The sequence below is a fragment of the Monopterus albus genome, unplaced genomic scaffold, assembly GCF_001952655.1.
Source record: "Monopterus albus unplaced genomic scaffold, M_albus_1.0 scaffold7.1, whole genome shotgun sequence".
Taxonomy (NCBI): domain Eukaryota; kingdom Metazoa; phylum Chordata; class Actinopteri; order Synbranchiformes; family Synbranchidae; genus Monopterus; species Monopterus albus.
The window spans coordinates 5051840-5073667 of NW_018127887.1; the positions used below are offsets into that span (position 1 = coordinate 5051840).

The window sequence follows — 21828 nt, forward strand, 5'->3', positions numbered from 1 at the left end:
CACAAACTGCAGGAAAATAAAGCACAGGAGAGAGCTACACACATTACAGAAAGGCTTCAGGTCAAACTAAACATCTGAAAAGACCTTTAAAGTTAATGTGTTGCCTTTTTAAAAAAAAAAAAAAAAACAATCATTTTTTTAAATCTTAAATCTCATTCTAATTTCTCATGTACAATTTATTTACACTGCTGTAATTACATAAATCTTGTTGTTTAGGCCAAAACAAAGATGAGATTCCTTGCACATGTTCCTCAGCACACTGGAATGCACACACATATTTCCTGCTAGTTATTGTGTGTCATTAGGTTTTTGTTTCTCCAGATTTTGACACGGTGAAAATTCAAACTAACCTCACTGCAGATTTCAGTTTTAAAACACATACTGTGATTTACTGCCTGTAACTCCATTTTAGAAACTGATCCCAGATGGTAAGTATGGTCAAAACTGTTCATGACCTTCATTAAAAACAACTGGGAGAGTCATGTGTTGGTAAAATTTACATTACGGGAGCAGCGACAACAAGATCTGATTTATCAACTCTACTGTCCTTAAAGAAGTAACTAAGGTAAAATCTGCTCTATAGAGAAATTCAAGAATTTTTTTGTGGTGCTCTTTGTTTTGGCAAAATGTGGTACATTGATTTCTCATATCATCCCATTTCAGAGTAACAATTTAGCAAAAATAATCAGGTTTGTAAAAATAATTGAACTCTAAAGCGTATTTAAGACAAACATCACATTCACTATGCTGCGTAATCATACGTGCATTGAGACAACAGTGTGAAATGCTTGTGGCAGCAGTCTTAACAGCAGAGCAGTTACCCTGAAACTGGAGTCCAGGTTATTATCTCGGTTGATCCGCTCGTCCTTGCTCCCTGTGGCCTTTCACCAATGTCTGGACTCCACGAGCTCAGCTCGCAGGCTCAGCCTCTTCAGAGTCTCATATCCCACCACGATGAGCAACGATGTCGGCAAGGAGGAAATGACGCGGGCTGACAGCCCCTTGGTCAACCCCTGGACGCCCTCCTCTGCCAGCAGTTGCTTGAACGTCTCGATAACAGATGATTGTCCCTCCACCTTCAACAAACAAGTATTAAATCATCATTGTTAAATAAAAATAGGTTTCATGTTGAAACTGAAAGTAAATTCTTCACCTTGGAAACAAAATCCTACCACAAGGTTGTTTTTTTTATTCTACTAAGGGAGGTGGTATGATACAGCCAAAAGCTGCAGAACAGCTACTAAACTGACCTTGTAGTGTGACTTTATCGGCTGCTGTTTGCAACGTCAATGACATTTGTCTCAACTTTTAAAGCACATTAGATGAAAACTAGACAGTGCTCAAAAAACAAAACGTAGAACATGTTTCAACTACAACTGAGCAAACTCCATCTGCTGAGGACCATGTGTCTTATGAACAGCCAATGAAATGGACTTCGTGGAGAGACAACACATTTTATAGTGTAGTTTGCCTCCAGTGCTTGGAAGCACTTGTCAAGCAAAGTTCATCTGTATGGTCTGGGTTCTAAATGTATTGGAACTAAACGAAAGGAAAGTATGCAGATTTATACCCGTCAATGACAAACTATTAACACCTGCATCTACATCAGTAATCTACAAAACAACAACAGCTGACGATGTGCACCTGGCTCACACACAGCTCTACCAGCATGCCAGCTGGCCAATCAGCCTGCTGCTGCACTGCAACCAAGACCAGGTGAACAAACAACTGCACTATGTTGTGTATGAGTAGCTCGAGAGAAAAAGAGCTACCTCCAGCTGTGTTTGGGGTTGATAGGTCACAGCACGGAAGGCCTGATTCTGTGGAAAATGCAGAGCGCCAATCTGGCAGTGGAATTTTAGAGGAGGAGGATGTTTAGTTTAGATTTGGAAGATTGATCTACAGCTCCACCTACGCCAAACACCTGCCTCGAACAGAGACAGAGGTTATATTGTGGCCTCAAAACACAATGAGTTAACACACTTGACTGGATATCCATATTTGGGTCACCTCCATGACAACTGAACAAACTCCATCTGCTAATGGAGACAAAGAGATATACCTGAAAGCTGGAAATATTCCAGTAAGTGGACCTGGTGCTAGGAAGATGGTAATGCTTTTCCATGTTCAGTAATGACCAAAACATTAAAGGTCTACCAGCTCAGGCACTGTACTCCTCAATGGATGCTTAGATTCAGTACAAGCCTTTTTAATAAGCAGTGGACAATTTCTAGTCATTTAATTTCAGACAGAAGCAACATCATCCCCCTGTCAGTAATACATGCACACTTTTTTTCATTCCACCTGTCAAGATTTAAATTTGACTAATTCATTCAGCTATCAACCCCAGAGGTTCTCCTCACAACCTGCCTAAATGAGTAAAAAAGAAAGCAGTCTCCTCTCCCATCAAGGTCTAATCATTACAGGATGCATGTGGTGCACGGTGGTGGCTCTGACGGTTTACCTGTACTCTCGCTCGAACAACATCCATGGGGTTGGTGATGGTGGAGGCGGTTGCTGCTGCCATTGGCCCAGCCACAGCCTGTAGGAGCAGGTGGGGGCACTGACTTGGTGCCAACAAGGACAGCTGCTCTGGGAACACACAACATGAAAACAGTCTAAGGCCGATATATGTTACTTAACAGTATCTTAGATTAGCTGTAGATTTTGCTAAAGCTGTATATTTTTTTCTACAAACTAACATTTACTTTTATATGTGTTGATTTACCTGCATAAAAATGATAAAAAGGCCACCACAGTGCACTGTTAGGGATGTACGTGAGCAGCGACGCCACATAGCCCCGGTAAAATCCCCTGAATCCATCAGCTGCAAATATCTGCACTGTAATATCACGGGTTTGCCCGAAAGTAGGTTTGCGCTTAGATGCTGCAAGCATCATTTTGGGTTTGGGCTTGAAGCGGCTCAGGTGCTCCCCCTGTCCTTGCATCATCAGGTGCTGGGACACCACGTCTATGGGCACTGTGATGGTCTGGGCCACAAGGGATGCTGCTCCTCCCGCCACCACAGACTTCACCGTGTTACTGGGAGAGTAGTGGGAGACGTACTTGCGCACCAATTCGTAGGTGGTGATATAAGCCTGTCCTGACACCAGGGTGAATGTATTGATCATGAATCCGCGGTAGAGACCCCACACTCCTTCCGCTCGCAGGATCTTGAAGAGGGCATCAAAGGTGCCGGAGTATAGGGTCTTCCCCTTCTGTACCTGGAGCCGAGTACGAATGAGGCTGGCCGGGTAAACGGTGGCCCTTGTGGTTAAGGTCATGAACACTCCCAGGGAGTAAAACTTCCTCTTGTCCAGGTCCTCCCATTCGATAATTTGGATTGTACCCTTCTGCTGCATGGTGCCAGGCAGGGCAGCACTCCTACAGCCACATATCTGCAGGCATCAACCCTCTGCCAGCCATCATACCTGTAACATTCAGCATAAGTAAAGCTTTAGTAAATTTGGTCAGCTCATATGGAGGATTTGCTTCTTTTCACTGTTAAATATGATGATTTCTATGGAAAGCTCAATATTCAAGTACTGTATAGGCACTATTTGGTCCCAAAGAGGGGGATGGGTACCTGAATCCTATTCCTATTCTCATCCAAGCAAAAAGCAGGTATGTGCTATAAGTATACTGCTCAAAAAAATAAAGAGAACACAACATAAGACATCCTAGATCTGATGTGTTCCCTTTATTTTTTTTTTAGCAGTGTACTTTATTTTCCTAATGAACATTCATTAGGATGAACATTTGTCTTTTTTTTTGTTCTCTCAGCCTAATCTTGTTTACTTGTTGCTTTACAGAAGAACATTGTACATACACACAGAGTCACTGTACAGAAGTCAAACTCCTCGTGTGTCCAACACACCTGGCCAGTAAAGCTGATTCGGATTCTGACTTGACACATACAATATGCATTGTATATGCTCAGATTATACGGTGGCTGGAAACATTTTACAATCCCGAATTAGGGATGCAACCAACTATTTCAAATATCCATCAATCTGATGGATATTCATTTTCTTAATCACAGTGGCCCATGAATTGCTACAGTAAAAAATGCCCTTTACAGATTCTTAGAAATTTAAGTTAACATCTTCAAAATGTTCATTTCATCCAACCAGCTCTCCAAACCCCAAAGATATTCAATTTACACTGAAAGCAACTGAAAATCCTCACATTTAAGAAAGTAGAACAACTTTGCTTATGGTACATCATTGCACTAAAGACGCCGCTAAATGTCTTAGCATGATCATGAAAGCTGAAAGAGGCTGGCTTCAACATCAGTACAATGAGACAAAAAAGTCTGCAAATTCCATTAACAAGCTGAACCAGTCTGAACAACCCTGAACAGGGTGGATGTGAAATATACTGTGCCTGCAAGACAGTCTAAAATATCTTATCTCAAGTTAACTGCAAATAAGTGGGTCAAAATTCCTAAATCAAGACTAGAACACTCTCAGCTGCCAGAGAGGGCTTACTAAATCAGAATCAGCAGGGGTCCCAAACATTTGCATGTCAGCAGTTACTTGGTTTGTTTAATTTTTATAAGTTCATGAAATAAAAACAAACAGTGCATTAACTTTTGAAGAAAGGCACATTTGTAATATGTGTTTGCTGATAGAATAATTGTATTTACTTATTTTCGCTTAAAAATATATGCAATTTGCCAAGGGTGCCAAAAGATTTGCACAGGACTATATACCCTGCAACATTTAGTGTCAAAGTTACGGCATGAAAAATCTGACATACCTGTAACAGCTTAAGGGGTTTTCGGTTTTTATCAGTAAACATGTTAGAAGTCCTTAAAGAAGGCTGCAGGTGGTTATGCAACAGGCTGTATTATCGCCAAACTAGAATGCTACATCACAGCACACAGCTACTACGCATGCTGTGCAGAGACAGCACAAATACTGAAAAACAGGGAGGGGGGTTGGGCGAGTGTGCCTGCACAGTAAAGAACATGCTGACTTGTGTACAGCTGGTTTTCAAAGTAGTAGCCAAAGGCTAGTGTATTCGACAGAAACCTGATAGCTAACCCAACAGTCACAATACCAGTCCAGCAGTTTCCCAGCACTGCCAGCCATTTGAGAGTCTAATCGAGTCAATCTGTTGTTGTCCTGCAGCGACTGCTGAAGCAGACGGGGAAACACGTGCAATGTCACTTTGTGTACTCACGCTATTAGCTAGCTAACAACATGATTGCTAACTTCCTTTATTTTCCTGTGTACGATATAACCCAGGGATTTAACGAAAGAACGTCGATTAAACATACCCTTTAAAGGGTCATGGAGATCGAGTTCACCTGCTCCTCGCAGTGGACCTGAGCTGTTTTGATAAAGTCATGCGGCCTGCTCTGTTGCAAGGTGGGTCATGTCTTCCGTCCATTGCTGCTGCGACCAAACATCGTGAAAAGTTATGAGCCGAGTTTCACTGTATCGTAGCGGATTGTTGTCGTAATTACAGGCTTTACCAAAATTAACAATTATGTTTACTGAGCTAAGAACTAAACTTACGATGCATTCTCCTTCTTGTGTTTATTGGCGGTTTGCAAGCAAACTTAATCTGCATTACCGCCACCTGCTGGGCCGGAGTGTAGAACAATACTAGAGCCGAAGGATTACGATGCATTCAAGGCCTGGTACAAACATAAGAATTGTTTCTTCTTCTTCTCCCCTGGATTTTTAGGGCGGTTGGCATCCTTAGCGTTGCGTTACCGCCACCTTCTGCTTATGGTTATAATCAAACGGAAACCCTCTCCATTGCACATCACTTCCATATTCTAAAATGCCTTTAAAGTGAACTTCTGACACTGCATAATCACTTCTAATCTTTCTTATGCATATTTCCTGCATGAAATAATATGTTGTACAGATTCACTTTCCTGACACCTCATACAGAAACCTGTTGGATGCTTCCCTATAATGAATAATGTGCCACTGAGATTACTGTGCCCAGTCCTAATTCTGCTAATTATTACATATTGTTTTCTTGAACTGCATCGGTTACTGGTTACCCTTAGCTTGAAGGCAGATACCCTCCCTTTGTCTCATGTTCCCAACTCTCCTACCATTCCTCTATAACTTTCTTCCACACCAAACCTTTCCCCTCTGATTTTGACAGTTTATTGGTCATTTCAGTATGTATTTTATTGACAGCTTGCTTGGCTACTTTATCTACTTTCTCATTCCAATGTGTGCTGGCACCGACATGAACCTGATTTCTTTCTCTTGATTGACTACTACTGATTTCAATACCAGAATTTAGTACAGTAGAGCTTGGTGGCTTTTACTAGTCCCCATCTATATACTTGTGAGTGTAGAGACTGAGTCGCCGCATATAAGAAAATCATACTACTTTCTCCATCAGAATCGCATACAGCTTTACAGTATAAACACTCAAATAGTCAATTGATAAAATAATTAGTGGAGTTGTGCAGCTCTACTTATACTTATTTTAATGTAGTTTAATGTAAAGCAAAACACCATCTTTTATTAGCTCCTTAAATATTTTGCCTGCTAAAATATTAATCCGTAACGTAAATACAGCTGTCAGATAATCATAGTAGGATAAAATGTGCAACATTTCCCCTTGAACTAGTTAGGAGAAATAAATAGATGAGCATACTCATGTGCAAGTACCTCAAAATGCAATTAAGTGCAGTACTTTAGTAAATTTACTTACTTTTAATCGCTGCCTCTATGTAATGGCACTGTTTAAAATGTTTTTATGGTATTTTATTAGTAATTATAATGGGCGTGGCCGTGGATCTCTGCATTCTGACTGGTGGGCTCGGTGTTGCCTGCGCACTGGTGAGTACGGGTCGTGTTGATTTCAGAAGTCATCATGGCGCTCACGTCTACAGTTAAAGGTAAATAGGTACCTTGGGCTAGTCTTGATTAGCAAGCCGTCACCGATCTTCATTTTATTCTTAAAGACAGAAATAGATTAAGACACCTTCCCCGTGAGCATGGCTGTTGTTTGCTTGTAGTCGACGTTACATAAAGCGTACCGGCGTCAAACTGTAAAGCTAACATTACGTTAGCTATCTTGGTAAAGCGTACTCTACAACTAACATAACTGCTTAATTAGCTACTGCCGCAAGCTAAATGTGTATTTGCCCAAAATTTCACTTTGGTGAACTTTATATGCTTAAATGTGTGCTAATTAAATTGCTCTTCCTTTGCTTTGTCTTATCTTCTCTACCCGCTAGCACGATAAGTACTCATCGAGAGTCTGCTTCATGATAAGGAGCTAGCAACTAGGTGTTAGCAACTTTAGCTAACGTTAGCTTTGTATCTGTCTTCCATTCCCTGTCATCAGGGCACATGCGGAGATTACTTAATATAAGAGGATGTTTCGCAGGCTGCATTGTCACCTTGATTATAACAAATAATCTAATCATAATAGATTCTTGTTGCAGTCTGTCATCGCATATATATAATAATCGCAAGACAGTGTAGCAGTTACAGCAAGATATGGTTTGATTCCACTTTATAGACTCCTTAGGATCGGTTGAAAAGTGGCCCGCCGTCAAAATGACGGTGTCTGCCAAAGCAAACATAAAAATTCTGGTGTAGCACTGACTCAGTTTTGTATTAATTTCCTCGCTAATAACAATAGGGAGTGTTCAGCCATCTAGCTTGCGGCTTTATCGGTGAAAAGGGGATTTATCATCACGGGATCTCAGCACAGTGTTTCTAAAAGAAGTACTGTGTATTTTCCATTCTGCCTGCTTTGCATTACAGTTATTTAAAAGACGTGAGCTCACTAGCTTGCAAATGCACCTCAGTGAGACAGGAAAATTTGCACTGAAGTTGTTGATTTGCAAGTTACGCTGACCTTGGGATACAGACGACGCTAAATGTGTCATTTGAAAAGGTTGAATATATGAGTTTAAATCCTGCCATCAGAACATATAACTTTTTAATTTGTTTTCTTTGGACTTTCAACTGTAGAGAAGTTTGTATGTCACTATTTGTCTATGTTATAAGCATTGTTAGGTAAATTGAGCTAAATTACAGCATTTTGTTTATTTGCCTTGATTCTCATCAGCATTGTTAATGCTGTTGCTGCATTGCTCCACCCCTAGTGAGCATGTTTAAAGGAGAGGAGACAGGAAACATTTACATGGGTTTATTGTCAGATTTGTAGGAATTAGGCTGAACCAGTTCCACAATGTGTATGCTTGCATTACTTTCCCATTTAACTATGAGGGCCTTGACTTTTGCCTCATGACTGATTGCAGGGTGACAGAATGATCATGAGGACATTCTCTGTATTTATTCAGTAAACACACATTTAGGAGACAGCTAAAGTGTATAAATGGTACTGAAGGTTTGGGTTAATCCAGCAGGTTCTGTGCAGCCTTAGCTTCATACTGATCACAGCCAGTAACCTGAGAGCCAAAGTTCCAGGAAGATTTCCAGTTGAGAGACTGGTAATGTCACTACTGAAAAGACTGCTGTAACAGAGGGGCCCAGTGATTGCTTTGTTTAGTTTTTATTTCAAGTCTTAAAGGAGAATTTTATCAACATTTACAGCTCTAACCTGAGTTTATCCACATCCAGCCTTTTCTTCCAAGCCTACCAATTGTTGATAGACTTATACCTGGAAATGGGGAAATTTATTTTACAGCCAAAACATAAGTCAAGGCCACCACATCCTGCATGGGCTTATTTTACTTAAACACCACTAGGAAGGAAATGAGACCAGAAAGATGTTTTTCATGTCTCTTTCCTCTGCATTTGTACTGTACTTTATAAGGCACAGTAAATACATTTTCAGTGTTACACTATTCAATAAACCTGTTCACAGTACTATCAGTGTTAAAGTTTGGCTCCTGTTGAGACCAGCCTCTCAGCTACTAATAGCCAGTAATACTGTATGGTATGTATTGTAATAAGCCAGTTGTATGGATGATGTTCATAAATAGTACTGAAAATGTAGGTCTCCTGCCAGTTTCTTAGAGATGGCTTAAGCCTTGTCCTTGCCTGAACTGTCCTTTTGTTTTTAGGAGATCCCCACTGGGTGAGTGTCTGAAATGTTGTTGACTCTGTCTGTACAGCAATGGGCTTCAGTTTTAAGCCTGTCCAAAGCACAGAAAGCAGATTGGAGTTGATCATATTTAGATTTTTTTGTAAATAGGTTTGATTTAACAGTTTTTATTTTTTAAACAAATGTCTGTTTTCTCCTCTGCAGAGCATCCTTATAGCCATCTGATTGACACATTGAAAGATGGCCGCATCAAGTTCTTTAATCCACAGAAATTGAACGATCCAAGATATGGTGAGTTCATTCCCTCTGACTGGACGAAAGGGCACAGAGATTTTAACTCCATGTTTTCACTCCTCACAGACTCTTTGCTTGTATTGTTTATTTTGCGCTCATCTGCAGACTTTTGTGTATTTAAGCAGCGGGACACTGTACCATAGAAATCTATCATATTGTGTTGTACACTTGCATAATAATGCTGTTTAACACTGTTGAGCCCCCTGAACATTTGTAAATATACCTGTAGATGAAGGAAGTTTTTGAATTAACTTTTTTAGAGTCTATGGTGGTTTGCCACATTATGGTCCTAACACATTCAAAATGACAGTTTTGTAGTAAGGAGTGTTGAACGAACAGTTAAATTTGACTACTTAATACTTTTGTTTACTCTGTGTAGACAAGCTGCCTCTGTCCATCCGTGTCTTGCTGGAAGCAGCAATTCGTAACTGTGATGGCTTTTACACAAATGAGGAAGATGTCCAGAGCATCTTGGACTGGCAGGAGCAGCAGAATAAAGCTGAGGTTCCATTCACACCAGCACGAGTCCTTCTCCAGGACTTCACGTAAGTTTCTTCCGAGAACTAAAAACTAGACACCAGGCAATCGTTGAGCCAGTCTTATATGATTTGTGTCACTAAATGGAAGTCATTGTGATGTAATCAGTTTCCCTCTTGATAATAGAATTCAGGACTGGTGACCAATTGGGTTTTGGGCAGAGCAGCTAATCCAGATGATAGCATACAAGAAATGATAGAAATGAGCTTCTTAGATTTTGTGCCTTTGTAATGAATGTTGGGTTTAATTGTTTTTCCTCTTCTGCCTTTCTTTGACAGTGGTATTCCCGCTATGGTGGACCTGGCGGCCATGAGGGATGCTGTGGCCAAACATGGAATGGACCCCGGTCTGGTTAATCCTAAATGTCCTACAGACCTCATTGTAGACCACCCTTTACAGATTGATTATAATAAATGGTGTGTTTGCATTTTCCAATACTGTTTATTGTAATCATGTTAAATTAAGCAAGAAGACTGATTCATGTGGTTGTGAATTGCATGTTTGTTTTTTTTTAACTTTCGATCCACAGTGCCATACAGAATGCTCCAAACCCTGGTGGAGGTGACAGCCCAAACCAGAGCCAGGGACCCTCTCGTTCCACAGCTTCCAGGCCTCCTTCCAGAGGAGGCTCGCAGTGTGGAGGCCAGCGGGGCTCCTGTAGTAAACCTGCTTGCAGTGACCCTCCAGCCTCCCTGGGACAGCCAGCTTCTGTCCAGCAGATAGAGAACACACCTCTCCTCTGTCCTTTCCACCTGAAGCCTGTGTCTGAGTGAGTCCTGGAAACTGCGCTATTGATTTATGACAGTTATTCATTCCATACATGAGTAAACGCAGGGAACGAACCAAGTCTTAAACATTATGGGGAGGGCTACATTGGTTCATTTAGCTTGCTCATTAGTTTGTTCTGTTAAATCTGTAAAAGATAAAATTGCAGATTGAAAAAATGACTGTCAGAGTTCACCTTTAGCACATTTACTATTGATTTGTTCTTTTATCTGCAGACCTGAAACAGCTCTGAAGAATCTAGAAATGGAAATGAGCAGAAACAAAGAGAGGCTTAGGTTCTTTAAGGTACAGCACAGAACAAACACATTTTTATTATATCATGTTAGGCAATCAGAGGGAAAGGAATGTTTCAACTTGAGATTTTACATGCCTATTTAAGGTGTTTTTTTTGTGTTTAAAACTGACAACCAAATAAAGCTTACATTTTCTTATGTAAACTATAAATGAAGAGTCAAGGACCTTTGCCTTTGTTTGCTTTAGAACAGTGCAAAACTGAATTTGTATTTTGACTGAGACAAAGTTAAATGGTTTTTCTAACAGTTGTCTTTCTACCAAACAGTGGTGTTCAAAAGCATTTAAGAATGTGAACGTGGTTCCTCCGGATGTCGGTTCAGTCCACCAGGTGAACCTGGAGTATCTGTCCAGAGTGGTCCAGGTCAGCGAAGGTTTCATCTACCCCGACAGCGTGGTGGGAACCGACTCTCACACCACCATGATCAATGGCCTGGGCATCCTGGGCTGGGGTAAACTATTCTCAAACTTTAAAGTTCTTACCAGGTTTATACATTTTATTGTAAACTCTGTCAACTATGGAAGTTGGAATGGTTGATAGTTCTTTTTCTGAGTGTTGGGGAGATGAAATAAAATGGCTGAGATAAATTAAAAACCAAACTTATCCCAAGTGGAAATAATAAGCCGTTCTGTTGATTCACTCTACAGTGCAAACTACGCACTTGCATTTTACTAGGAACACCATACAAATACTGGGTCAGGCCTCCCTTTGCTCTCAAAGCAGCCTTAGTTCCCCATGGCTGGAAACGTTCAGCTCCATGTTGACATGAGTGCATCACATTGGTTAGCTGTACATTCAGGCCACAAATCTCCAGTTCTAGCCCATCTCAAATGTGTTGTAACAAATTCAGGTCTGGTGAAAGGGGAGGCCATTGAAGTACACTGAAATTATTACCATTTTTATGAAGCCAGTTTGAGACTATTTTTGTTTTGTAACATGATGCATTACAGTGCTGGAAGTTGTCATTAGAAGATGGTCAGTTGTGGCCATATGGTTAATAACAATAGTCTGAAAGGCTTTGGCTTTGAAAACATGATTGACTGGTATTAGGGGGCTCAAGAATCAGAATCTTTATTGGCCAAGGCACACAAGGAATTTGACTCTGATACAGAGGCTCTCAATGTGCTTTGTAAGGCACCAATAAATAAAAAAAAGACATTAAAGAGAAATTAAACTTTGTGTATTCAAATAGGAAAAATGTGCAGTTGGTAGGAGAAAGAATAGGAGGGATAGGAGGATGAATAGAAGAAAAAGACACGATCTGTTTATAAATCTCTATAAAAAGGCAGAAGAGCTTCCAGATTGAGCTATAAAATGTCTATATAGTTTATTGAACTGTGGTGATTGCTGTGTCATACAGCATGGATTAAGTGTTCATCAGACATTCCCCAAGTGTTCCCCATACTGTTACACCACCATCCATGGCTCCATGGACTCCTGCTGATGCCAAATCTTGACCCTGCCATTTACATGTCTGAGATGAAATTTAGATTCATCAGCCCAGGCTATGTTTCTTCACTCTTCAGCTGTCCAGCTTTGTTGAATCTATGCCCGCTGCAGCCTCAGGTTTCTGTTCTTGGCTGTCAGGATCGGATACTGATGTGGTCTTCTGCTGTTGTAGTCCATCAAGGTTTGACGTGTTGTGTTTTCTGAGATGCTTTTCTGCCCAGTACAGTTGTAAAGAGTGGTTACCTGAGTTGCTGTAGCCTGCCAGCTCGTACCGCTGTGGTCATTCTCCTCTGACCTCCCTCATCAGCAAGACATTTCTGTTCTGCTGCTCGCTGGATGTTTTTTGGTTTTCAACCATTCTGAGTGAACTCCAGAGAATGTTTTGTGTGAAAATTCCAGGAGATAAACAGAAATACTCAAACAGCTCTTTTCCTCCTCATTCTAATGTATGAATTCTGTGAAACTTAACTGACGCTCCTGACCTGTATCTGCACAATTTTTACTACAGCAATGCTGCCACGTGATTGGCTGATTATAAAATTGCACAAATAAGCAGGTTGTACAGGTGTTCCTAATAAAGTGCTTATTTTGTGTTTTTAAAAATGCTTTAGACTTCAAATTTTTTGCTGCTTTTTCTCCACCAGGCGTCGGGGGGATCGAGTCAGAAGCTGTGATGCTGGGCCAGCCAGTGTCTTTGACCCTTCCTCAGGTGGTGGGCTGCAAACTGGTGGGCTCCATCAACCCCCTAACCACTTCCATAGACATTGTCCTTGGCATCACAAAGGTAACACTGCTCTGCTGCCTTGAATGTGGTATTAAGAATTTGTTGCTTTACACATGGGACTGTAAAACCACCTATACCAGTTGGAATAAAACAGGATGTGGTATAAGCACAGAACTAACACAACAGGCTTTATTTCTGCAAACTGCAAGAACTAAAAGTAAAATGAACTTCATTACTATAGATGTGGTCCTAAAATCTAAGAGTGTGTAGTAATATATTGTGCTTTGGTTTTCTAGCACTTGCGACAAGCTGGGATTGCTGGAAAGTTTGTAGAGTTTTTTGGACCTGGTGTGTCCCAGCTATCAGCCCCTGACCGAACCACCATCGCCAACATGTGCCCAGAGTATAACGCAACTGTCAGCTTCTTCCCTCTCGACCAAGTCACACTCGAGCACTTTAAAAAGACAAGTGAGTCAGCCAAGTGCTGCCTGCTGTTGAGTTTTTCTGCTAACTGTTCACTTTCACAAATTTTTCTGTAACTGTCTAAGACAATACCATCACCAGCTTCAAGAATGTAACCTGTCCTGATTTTCTTCCCAGATTTTACCCAGGAAAAACTTGAATTGTTGGAGTCTTACACGGCGGCTGTAAAACTTTTCCGAAACTATGAAGATCCCTCAGAAGACCCCCAGTATTCTGAGGTCATTTTTATTTTATTTAACATTTGACTCCAAGCTGCACTACCTGACATATAGTGTAATTGTATTTCTGAGGCTCTGGAATGTTTATTTCAGGTGTGGAAAGAGAAGTGCTTTTCTTCTTAATGGGACGTTTTACCATTTGGTTTGGTTAAGAATGGAAAAGAGATGGTGCCTCAACAGTTTCTCTAGTTTCAGAAAAGTAGTGTGCTCCTTCCTGGCCATATTTGTAAAAAAAAAAAAAAAACACAAGAGTGCAGTGATAGAGTGAATCAGGTTGCCTTAATAAAACCGCTGATCTTTGTGCAGGTGGTAGAAATCAACCTGAGCTCCATGGTGCCATATGTGAGCGGACCAAAGAGGCCTCAGGACAGGGTGGCAGTCAGCAGCATGAAAGAAGACTTTCAGAGTTGTCTTGATGAGAAGGTAACAATACACAGTAATTTTATTTACCTTGCCAGCCTCCAGACTATTGAGAACAGATATTACGGTTCAGGGTGAAGACGGTGATAGTGATGGATTACCTGATAGCAGAGTGTTATTTCTTTTCTTCTGTCTCCTTGTAGGTGGGTTTTAAAGGATTCCACATCTCCAAGGAGAAGCAGGAGACCCGGATTCCTTTCCTGCACTGTGGTCAGGAGTATGAGCTGACCCATGGCTCGGTGGTGATTGCCGCTGTTATCAGCTGCACTAACAACTGCAACCCGTCTGTCATGCTGACTGCAGGTAAAAGAATCAACAAACGGTGGCATTTATGATGTGGTTGCTTTGTTCCTGGGTGGCCGGTTGTTCATCTAGTCATTTAGATTTTTTTTTTAACTTATATGCTGTTTCACTTCTGTGTGTGGCTACTTATATGTACATTTGTGTAACGTGGTTTTTGTGATCTTCTTCAGGTCTACTGGCCAAAAAGGCTGCAGAGGCAGGACTTGTTGTCAAGCCTTACATCCGGACCAGCCTGTCTCCTGGAAGTGGCATGGTGACTCACTACCTCAATACGAGTGGAGTCCTGCCTTTCTTTAGCCAGCTGGGGTAAGCATATGTACACAGTGACAACACATACACACAAATACACCCCAAACAGAAAAGCAATGGCCTGGCATTTGCAGTTCAAGTGTGACATGCCCTGAAGTTGTGATATTGAAAGAGTGAACATGTTTTTCCCTGATAAGGAATACTAGGGTTAAATAAAGGTTATTGTTCTCATAAAGTAAATGCTTTCCGTGCTGCTGCTAACATGTTGGTGCCACATGCCACAGGGACCAGGAGCTTATTGGACAGGGGTCACTGCCGTGTTTGTGTTACTTTTGTGGAGTGTAATTTATAAACTTCCCAGTTTAGGTTATTATTATTGAATCTAAACGGGTTATTTATTATCAAGCGAACATTAGTTTTGTCGGTTGGTTCAGTTAGTTATGCAATAGTTACATCTGGCAGTTACTCGATATGAATATGTACAGGTAACTAACTGCATTAACCAACTTCTCCCTCTAATTTTTGACCGGTAAGGATGAAGTGGTACAGCATGGAGAAAACATCTCTGGACATTTTTTTTTTTACTTGATTTATCCAAATTTGTGCAAAATGTAATGTCAACATAAGAACTAGTTTGTGTGTTACAACCAGTTTTTAAGTTAGTGTTGTGTAAATATCCACCTAGTAAATACTTTGAGGTTTACATTTAAACCAGACGGGTTTTCATGGTGTGAAGAGCTTGTGCAGCCAGGTCCTGAAAACTCTCAATGCCACTTTTAAATGTGAGTTGTTGCAGGAACATGTTATGAGATGGTAGTCCCATGGTTCAGTTGTCATCTGTCTGCACCTACAAAAGCTATTGTGTCATTAGCCGGAGTTACTAACAGACCTGTCACAGTGGTCTGGTTTGAACAAGTCCAATAATTAATCATTTAAATTATCCCATGTGATGTGACGCATTTGTGTGAAAGTGGTGTCACAAAGACACAAAAGTCAGAATAATTTAATTCCCCTAAGCTTGATTTATGGTTCTGTGTTGAATCGACATCATAGCCTGACATGCGCCCCTCCAGAAATGTAACATGTTGCGGCAACGCAGACCACAATAACGGTGATTGCTTGCATCACATTTCCTCAGTCACGACTCTCAGTGGCTGGACAAGCACGGAATATCCCCTCTTGTTCTGCCTCAGCCAGTTCAGCCCCCTCCACCACCACCACACACACACACACACACACACACACACACACACACCAACTAGTGCTTTGGTAGGGTGACACAGACACACCAGTGCACAAATAAATGCTCACAACAGAACAAGCCACTTACACAGCCTACAGCCTAGGCTCTGCATAGATTCAACACAGAACCACAAACGAAGCTTTACCCAACATTGTGTTTTTCCTGTACAGGTTTGAGGTGATTGGTTACGGCTGTGCCACATTGCAATCAAACAGGTCATATTTTCATAATCCTGCTCTGCTTTATCTTTGGATTCAGGACACGTTCACAACAATCAGATCCTGACTTTATCTTGTTCTTTAGGGTGACCTGGTGGCCTGCAGCGTGTTGTCCGGTAACAGGCACTTTGAAGGCCGTCTGTGTGACTGCGTGCGTGCCAACTACCTGGCCTCCCCTCCCCTCGTTATGGCTTATGCTATTGCGGGTACTGTGGGAATCGACTTTGAGAAAGAGCCTTTAGGTAAAGACAGCATACAACAGGAGCTCTCTCAAACCGGTTCAGTCCAACCTGAGGTTCATTTTGGGATTTTAGGAATTTGGCTTCATTACAGTGAGTGTGAGCCTGTGATGACTTGGTGTCTTGTGCAGACATGTCAGCTGTAAACACGTCAAAAAGGAGTGTTTTTAGTTGTGGTTTTAGGTGTAAAACACTGTCTAGTTGCAATAAGCCCATTAAGTAATTATGTATAAAATGTATAGTGGTGAAATTAACAGAAGCTTTAAAAAGTAGCATTAGTTTAAGCTGAGGCATATTTAGTATACAATCAGTTCAATTTGAAAATCTGGATATAATTGTGTCACTTTCTGCCTCTTAAAGGGAAAAAAGTGGAAGGTGTTCATTGGTCTGAGCAGGTGTTGACAGAACAAGGTCCCTTTTATTATTTGATGCCCTTTTTGTGGTGCTAACATTAGGTTTCTCATTGCTTGAGCAGGTGTGACATCAGAGGGCAAAGAGGTGTACCTCCGTGATATCTGGCCATGCAGGGAGGAGGTCCAACAGATTGAGGAGGATATGGTCGTCTCCTCCATCTTTAAGGATCTTAGGGGAAGGATGGAGGTGAGGGGTTAATCATCACTGGCTTTTTTTCCATCTTTCTCTCTAAAGTCTTGTGTTTTACTCAAATCAAATGAATGCTGTGCCATCTTCCAGAAGGGGAACACATTTTGGAACAACATTGAAAGCCCTGATTCTGTGCTCTTCCCCTGGGATCACAAGTCCACATATATCCGTTCACCATGTTTCTTCAGCAAATTGGTAAGTGCATGTAGACTACGTAAGGTACCCTGGTTTCATAGATTGAACTGAGATTGCTGCCGTTAGCACTACAACAGCAAAAATGTCAGTGGTTTAGATGATAAAGAGCACCTCCATCTCCGTCTTTTCTCAGAGTAAAGAGGTTCCTCCTCCTCAGTCGGTAGAAAATGCTCATGCCTTACTTTTCCTCGGGGACAAAGTAACCACAGACCACATCTCACCAGCAGGCAGCATCGCCAGGGCCAGCGCAGCTGCCAAGTACCTGTTGAGCAAACGGTTGGTTTCCCACTCAGACCAGAGAGGCTGGGTTTGTTTGTTTCTCTGGTGCCACTACATGCAGTATGTTCTCCTGATCTTTGAATGCAGCTGAAGTTATACAGCTCGGTAATCAGAGGTTCTACTCACTGATTGGCTTGTGAGCTCATTGGTTTCATTCCGCTCTTGTTCACAAGATCTGCTTGTGAGAGTTAGGACAAGATGTAAGAAGTCCAGACTGGAAAAATCCTAATTCTGATTGTTCAGACTGTACATGTTATTTACATGTGCATTATGTACATCTTGCATTACTGCTCAATAAGAGAAACCTGTGTAACAATAGTGTATGTCACGTTGAATGTCCCCCTGCAGCCTGACACCGCGGGACTTTAACTCGTATGGTGCTCGCAGAGGGAATGACGCTGTGATGACCAGAGGCACATTTGCCAGCATCAAACTCCAAAATCGATTCATCGGCAAACCAGGCCCCAAGACTTTGCACATTCCTTCAGGCCAGACAGTAAGTGACAGCCGTGCCAGACCAGCGACTCAGACATGGACTTATTTGGGAAAGTCACCTTTGACAGAGTTTGCATAGTTCTTTACTTACTGGCTAATTCAGGCACCCATCCTGTACAAGCTGGCCATGGTCAAAGTTGTATCCTGTGAGCTGTAGCGGTGCCCGAGTCTAGAATTGTCAGTTGCTACATGTCTGGACCAGACAAGCTGGTTTGTTGCTTGTGCCATGTCAGACCTGCTGCTCATTACCTGTCCTCCTCCTGTCTGTCTGCTCAGATGGATGTGTTCGAGGCAGCAGAGCGCTATCAGAGAGATGGCATTCCCCTCATCATCCTGGCCGGGAAGGATTACGGCTCTGGAAGCTCCAGGGACTGGGTAGCCAAAGGACCATACCTGCTGGTAAACTACAGAGGGCACACACATCACTTTCCCCTGACCACTGTACAAAGACCAGTGTTAGAGCTGTCTTTTGCCTTTCATATGTTGCTTAACATGATGCATTATAGTAGTTTAATTTTAATTTGAGAGGGTGGAAATCATCAGGGTGCCTTCTTCCTCATAGTGTAATGCTATGGAAAGAACACTGAGCCATACAGCCATGAGCACCATTTTAACTTATTTGAGGAGCATTCAGTGACTCCATGTCTTCACATGTTTTGGCATTCCACTTGTTTCCCGGGGTTGGCAGGGGGTGCGTGCGGTCATCGCTGAGAGCTTTGAGAAGCTGCACAAAAACCAGCTGCTGGGAATGGGCATCATGCCGCTCGAGTTCCTGCTCGGCCAGAACGCCGACTCGCTGGAGCTCAGCGGGAAGGAGAGGTTCACCATCACTCTGCCAGACAGCCTGAGTCCGAGGGAGCAGCTCACTGTCAAGGTAGGCAGCGGGCAGTAGACGCTAGGTGTGGGAATGTTCAAGCTTTTTTCTTTAAAGATGTTTAATCCATGAATTTGGCACGTGTATTTGCTAATTCAAACTGACAAAACTATGTCACACATTTCTTGTAAACTCACCTTTTTTTTTATGCAGACCAGCCAAGGAAAGTCTTTCTTTGTCACTGCACGGTTTGACACAGAGTTGGATGTTATCCTTTTCCGGCACGGAGGGCTTCATAGATATGTTGCTCGGACTTTGCTCTGAAACAACCTGCAGCTCCCTCTAAAGCCTACTGAATGTGCATTATGTTCATGAACCTCAGCCTCCATCATTTCACCAGTCTGTCCTCAGCATGGAAGAAAACCAGCTCGCTGGAAGTTGATTTGTCTGCCTGAGCTGGATGGATGCCTCCAGACTTTTGAAGACATGCACCCAAGCTACTTCTCCATCACTACACTCAGCTGTTTCTGCATTTGCAAGCAGCAGTTCTCCCTACAAAAACAAGTGCAGGAAGATGCAGTGACATGGACTTAATATCGAGATCAAACCCTAATGAACATCGTGTTTTTGCTTTTTTATCATAGAAGACTGAAAGTGCAGACTACCAAGAAGAAATGAATTGTCTGCTTTTGTTATCGTTTGACTCAAAAAAGCAATCCTGCCTAGAAAGGCTAAGATGGTGCTAGGTACTACAGCATTGTTTCTTAGACTTTGGTACAGTGTGTTTTTCCCAACATCTAAGTAAAGTTGCATATTGTGAATTTCAAAAATCTGCAGAATTGATGTCAGCTGCCTATATGTTGAACCGCAGCCAAACAATCTTATGTTAGTTCTATTAATGTTTCTTTTATCAAGCCTTTGGCAAAACATACTATTGCCTCCTGACACTCAATTTTTACTGTGTGGAAAAATGTGACCTTTTTTTTGCTGTTACATGTATCGGTAAGCTCTCTGCATTAACATGGCTCCTGCTACAAGTGACAGTCCTCTGCATCACATTAAAAGGTAAATTAAAAGCTTCTCTGCCTAAAGAATCTGTTACTGTCAGTACTCACAGCAGCAGATGTTTCTAAAGGTGTGATTTGAGTTAAGCTAAAAGATTTATTTAAAACAATTGTGTTATTTTTACTCTTACAGGAACAGCATGACACTTTGGAAAATGATTTACTTCACATTCTGATTTAGAGTTGGATGAGAAGTTATACTGCTCTCTTCTGTCCAGTAAATATGAAGGTACAGCTAGATGTTAATATGGCCCGATAACAGCTAGCCTGACCGTATCACAGCTGACACGTCAGTGAGCTTTAGAGGTGCTGATCAGTGGCTTTGTTACCTTTGCACAGAACCAAGCTAGGTGTTGCCTCCTCTCTACTCTTTGTGCTAAGCTATAGTAACTGTAGCTTCATGTTGGGATGATGTGAAGGTAAAAACTGTCAGTGACGAATCTAACTTGAGCAGTTCACCTTTTCGGTGCTTTACAAGCCACTGTTGGTTGCTGTCTGTGTTAACACGAGTGGGATCAGTTCATTTCCTAATATCACTTTCATGTCTTGTTAAATATTGCATGAAAAGATTGTCCACTGTGATGGATATTTTTGTTTACCAGCTTTATTACTCTTAATTTTAAGTGAACAAACACCTGCCCTGTCTGAAGTACAGGTAGCATTTAGTTTGTAATCCATCAGTCACTTACATTGAGGTACTGGGTGTGTTATCAAGATTCAGTCTCCAATGATTCTTTTTTGTGTCAGCTCTGCATAATCTGTCCATGAAACCATTTTGGCTCCATAAATATAATATTTTGCTAGGTAGTAGCACTTTTTCTGAAATCATGGTTATGTCACATTATCTAGGATGTGGATTGGAGTCTTTATGCTTTTGTGTTTTGAAGAGCATGATATTGTTTCGGCTGTGTTTGAGAAGTTATTTGACACCTTTTTCTGTAATTCACTGAACCACTGACTGCCAGAAGCTGTTACAAAACTGTAGTTTTTGCCAATTAAGCATTAGCAAAAATAGTGATTTGCTTTGTCAAACTGCCAAAATGAGCTGAGGCAAGTAGCAAATTAGCATATAAAGATGTCTGTCATGTTTAAAAGGGTTGATTGTCATTCCTCAGCTGGGCCAGTCCATCGTCACGGTTTGCTATCTTAGTTTGAGCAGGTGGCGTGATAGCAGCACTAATGGAATCCAACAGCCAGCAGCATGTGTAAAACTTCTGTTACATTCAAAAGCCGTTTGCACATGTAGCCCCACACGAGCCCTTGGTGGCGCTGTTTGAATGTGATGCTACGGAAGTAACATAAGTGAAGAAACAAGACACTGAAGTTGCTCCAAATGTAAACAGTGCAACCTTTATTGATTTGTTTTAAAAGAAACTTCTATGACACAGCGCACGTTGACGAGTGATGACAAACCATATGGGGCCGCACTAACAACCAGTTTGAATTAACGGTTGAAAACCTGCGTGTATCTGCCAAAAGTAAAATCTGGGCAGAGAAATGCTCGCAGGTTAGGACACCAAATGGCAACAAATGAAACACTGTAACATCATCATCGCCGCATGGCGTCAAGTTAAGGGTGTGCAAACATGGAATTAAAGCTGTAATCACAAGATGGCACCACAAAATGCTGTGCAACGGGTTTATTTCTGTCTGATGTTAAAACTCGGACATCAAACTGCAGACTGAGGTATAAACATCACCGTGATTAGTATTTGATAGCCTCAGTCCAGTTCTCATGTGTTCAGACTGGCTTTTAAAGGACCATTTTAGTGATTTTACATTCTGCTTCTCACACAGTAGTTCAGTGCTGAAACGATCGACAGAAAATCTGTCAACAATTCGGATCATTTATCATGAAATTTATCGAGCAAAACTGCCAATGCAAATATTTAGTGGCAGGGCTTTTTTTTTTTCAAC

The 21828-nt window shown here is 41.6% G+C and overlaps 2 protein-coding genes across 7 annotated transcripts; one reads left to right on the forward strand and one right to left on the reverse strand.

Moving 5' to 3' along the window:
• Nucleotides 1-201: 201 nt before the first annotated feature.
• slc25a44a (solute carrier family 25 member 44a) lies at nucleotides 202-6715 on the reverse strand. Of its 6 annotated transcripts, none has more exons than XM_020621057.1 (4): nucleotides 6694-6715; nucleotides 2729-3431; nucleotides 2465-2592; nucleotides 202-1076 (listed from the first exon to the last, which is right to left on the reverse strand). In XM_020621057.1, the coding sequence occupies exons 2-4, from the start codon at nucleotides 3360-3362 to the stop codon at nucleotides 885-887; spliced, it is 954 nt and encodes a 317-aa protein (XP_020476713.1). In that variant the 5' UTR covers nucleotides 3363-3431; nucleotides 6694-6715; the 3' UTR covers nucleotides 202-884. The 6 variants fall into 6 exon arrangements, with proteins under 6 accessions (XP_020476713.1, XP_020476723.1, XP_020476694.1 ...); XM_020621067.1 differs by lacking the exon at nucleotides 6694-6715 and adding an exon at nucleotides 5285-5654 and having other exon boundaries at nucleotides 2465-2587; XM_020621038.1 differs by lacking the exon at nucleotides 6694-6715 and adding an exon at nucleotides 5526-5652.
• An 85-nt stretch (nucleotides 6716-6800) lies between these two features.
• On the forward strand, nucleotides 6801-19926 carry ireb2 (iron-responsive element binding protein 2). Its single transcript, XM_020620981.1, is given in 21 exon segments — nucleotides 6801-6880; nucleotides 9211-9297; nucleotides 9680-9845; nucleotides 10116-10253; nucleotides 10367-10606; nucleotides 10839-10908; nucleotides 11183-11366; nucleotides 13009-13148; nucleotides 13385-13556; nucleotides 13689-13789; nucleotides 14096-14212; nucleotides 14353-14512; nucleotides 14683-14818; nucleotides 16175-16464; nucleotides 16937-17061; nucleotides 17155-17259; nucleotides 17393-17535; nucleotides 17887-18034; nucleotides 18310-18432; nucleotides 18722-18907; nucleotides 19061-19926. Coding segments are annotated over 21 exon segments (2967 nt in total). The 5' UTR covers nucleotides 6801-6855; the 3' UTR covers nucleotides 19172-19926.
• The last annotated feature ends 1902 nt before the right edge of the window (nucleotides 19927-21828 follow it).

What these genes read in the sequence shown, in the direction of transcription:
- slc25a44a (XM_020621057.1), bottom strand. Translation starts at nt 3,362, where the DNA reads ATGCAGCAGAAGGGTACAATCCAAATTATCGAATGGGAGGACCTGGAC. An exon ending in TTTTTATCATTTTTATGCAG is followed by an intron (nt 2,593 to 2,728) that starts GTAAATCAACAC and finishes GTGTGTTCCCAG; the next exon opens with AGCAGCTGTCCTTGTTGGCA. An exon ending in TTGTTCGAGCGAGAGTACAG is followed by an intron (nt 1,077 to 2,464) that starts GTAAACCGTCAG and finishes TGTTTGTTGAAG; the next exon opens with GTGGAGGGACAATCATCTGT.